Here is a 1,196-nt window from a genome sequence, read left to right on the forward strand (position 1 = left end):
TGGCCGAGGCGCTCGACCGACGTCATGATGTTCTCGATCATCGTCATAAAGGTCGCGACGCGGGAGAGGATCGTCCAGATCTGCGTCGCGTACGTGAGCGAGAGACCGGCAGCAACGAGTCCGATCGAGTCCTTCCCAAAGACGGCAATGAAGGCGACGCCTGCGATGATGGCCGAACTGAGCCAGTCGAGGCGCATCTGGAACCAGCGGCCCGCGCACATGTACGCAAACGAGAAGCTCACATAGTTGTCGACAGCGTCGCGCTGCTTGCGGAGGAAAGCGTCGGCCATGCTGAAGGCGCGGATGGTCGAGAGGCCCGAGACCGTCTCTTGGACAAGCGTCACGACGGGCGACCGCGCGATACCGTCCATACGCTTGAGCTCGCCCGCGCTCTTGTTGTAGTACTGCTGGATCTTGTAGAAGAGAAACGAGAGCGGCGCGTAGACGACGAGGATCCACGGCGTTGTGACCATGCACACGGCGAGGACGGCAATCGCCTGGAAGAGGAACTGGAGGAAGAGGAGGCCCATGTACGGCAGCATCGAGTCGACTTGGTCCAAGTCGCTCGAGAACCGGTTGAGGATCCGACCCATGGGCGTAATGTCAAAGAAGGTCGGGACGGGCGCGTTGACAACCTTCTTGAAGAGCATTGCGTGGAGAGACTTGGAGCAGAGGATCGCAATGAAGAGCACGTAGAGCGACCGGCCGTACGTGAGGAGGCACGAGAGAAGCGCGATGCCAACGTACACCCAGCCGTAGCGAACACTGGTGTTCATCCACGACGTGTTGGCCCAGTAGCTCATAAACCAATCCGTGAGCGCAAGCGACGTCTGCGCGAGCGTGAAGAAGGCGAGGATCGAAAAGCCGACCACGTAGCCGTTGAACCCGCTCGCACCAAAGTACATCTTGTACGTGCCCATGGTCACCGCGCCCTTGCCACGGTCTTCTTTCGACATGAGCCCGCCGTTGCCGTTGGGTCCGACCTTCTCGAGCGCCGCGGGCTTGCCGCCTGCCGTCTCCTTGCCCGCCTTCTTTTCGTCCTTGGCTGCGTCTTGCACATCATCGTTGTCGCCTTCGTCGTCGGACGGCTCGGCCGACTTGTGCTCGGTGAAGTTCATCAGGTGCGGGAACGTCGACTTGAGCGACTCGTACGTGCCGTCGCCGACGATCGACCCGTTGTCCATGAGCAGCACACG

At 60.8% G+C, this 1,196-nt stretch overlaps 1 protein-coding gene across 1 annotated transcript in view; it reads right to left on the reverse strand.

Annotated features, from left to right (window-relative positions):
• Positions 1-22: 22 nt before the first annotated feature.
• The window catches only part of SDRG_07072 (hypothetical protein), a gene marked incomplete at both ends in the record, with an annotated part of 3,084 nt that continues 1,910 nt past the window's right edge, over positions 23-1,196 (reverse strand). Inside the window, 2 exons of the mRNA XM_008612888.1 lie at positions 23-32; positions 94-1,145. Coding sequence (XP_008611110.1) covers positions 23-32; positions 94-1,145 — 1,062 coding nt within the window. The remainder of the gene's footprint in view (positions 33-93; positions 1,146-1,196) is intronic.

Source organism: Saprolegnia diclina (genome assembly GCF_000281045.1).
Source record: "Saprolegnia diclina VS20 unplaced genomic scaffold supercont1.20, whole genome shotgun sequence".
Lineage (NCBI taxonomy): Eukaryota > Oomycota > Saprolegniomycetes > Saprolegniales > Saprolegniaceae > Saprolegnia > Saprolegnia diclina.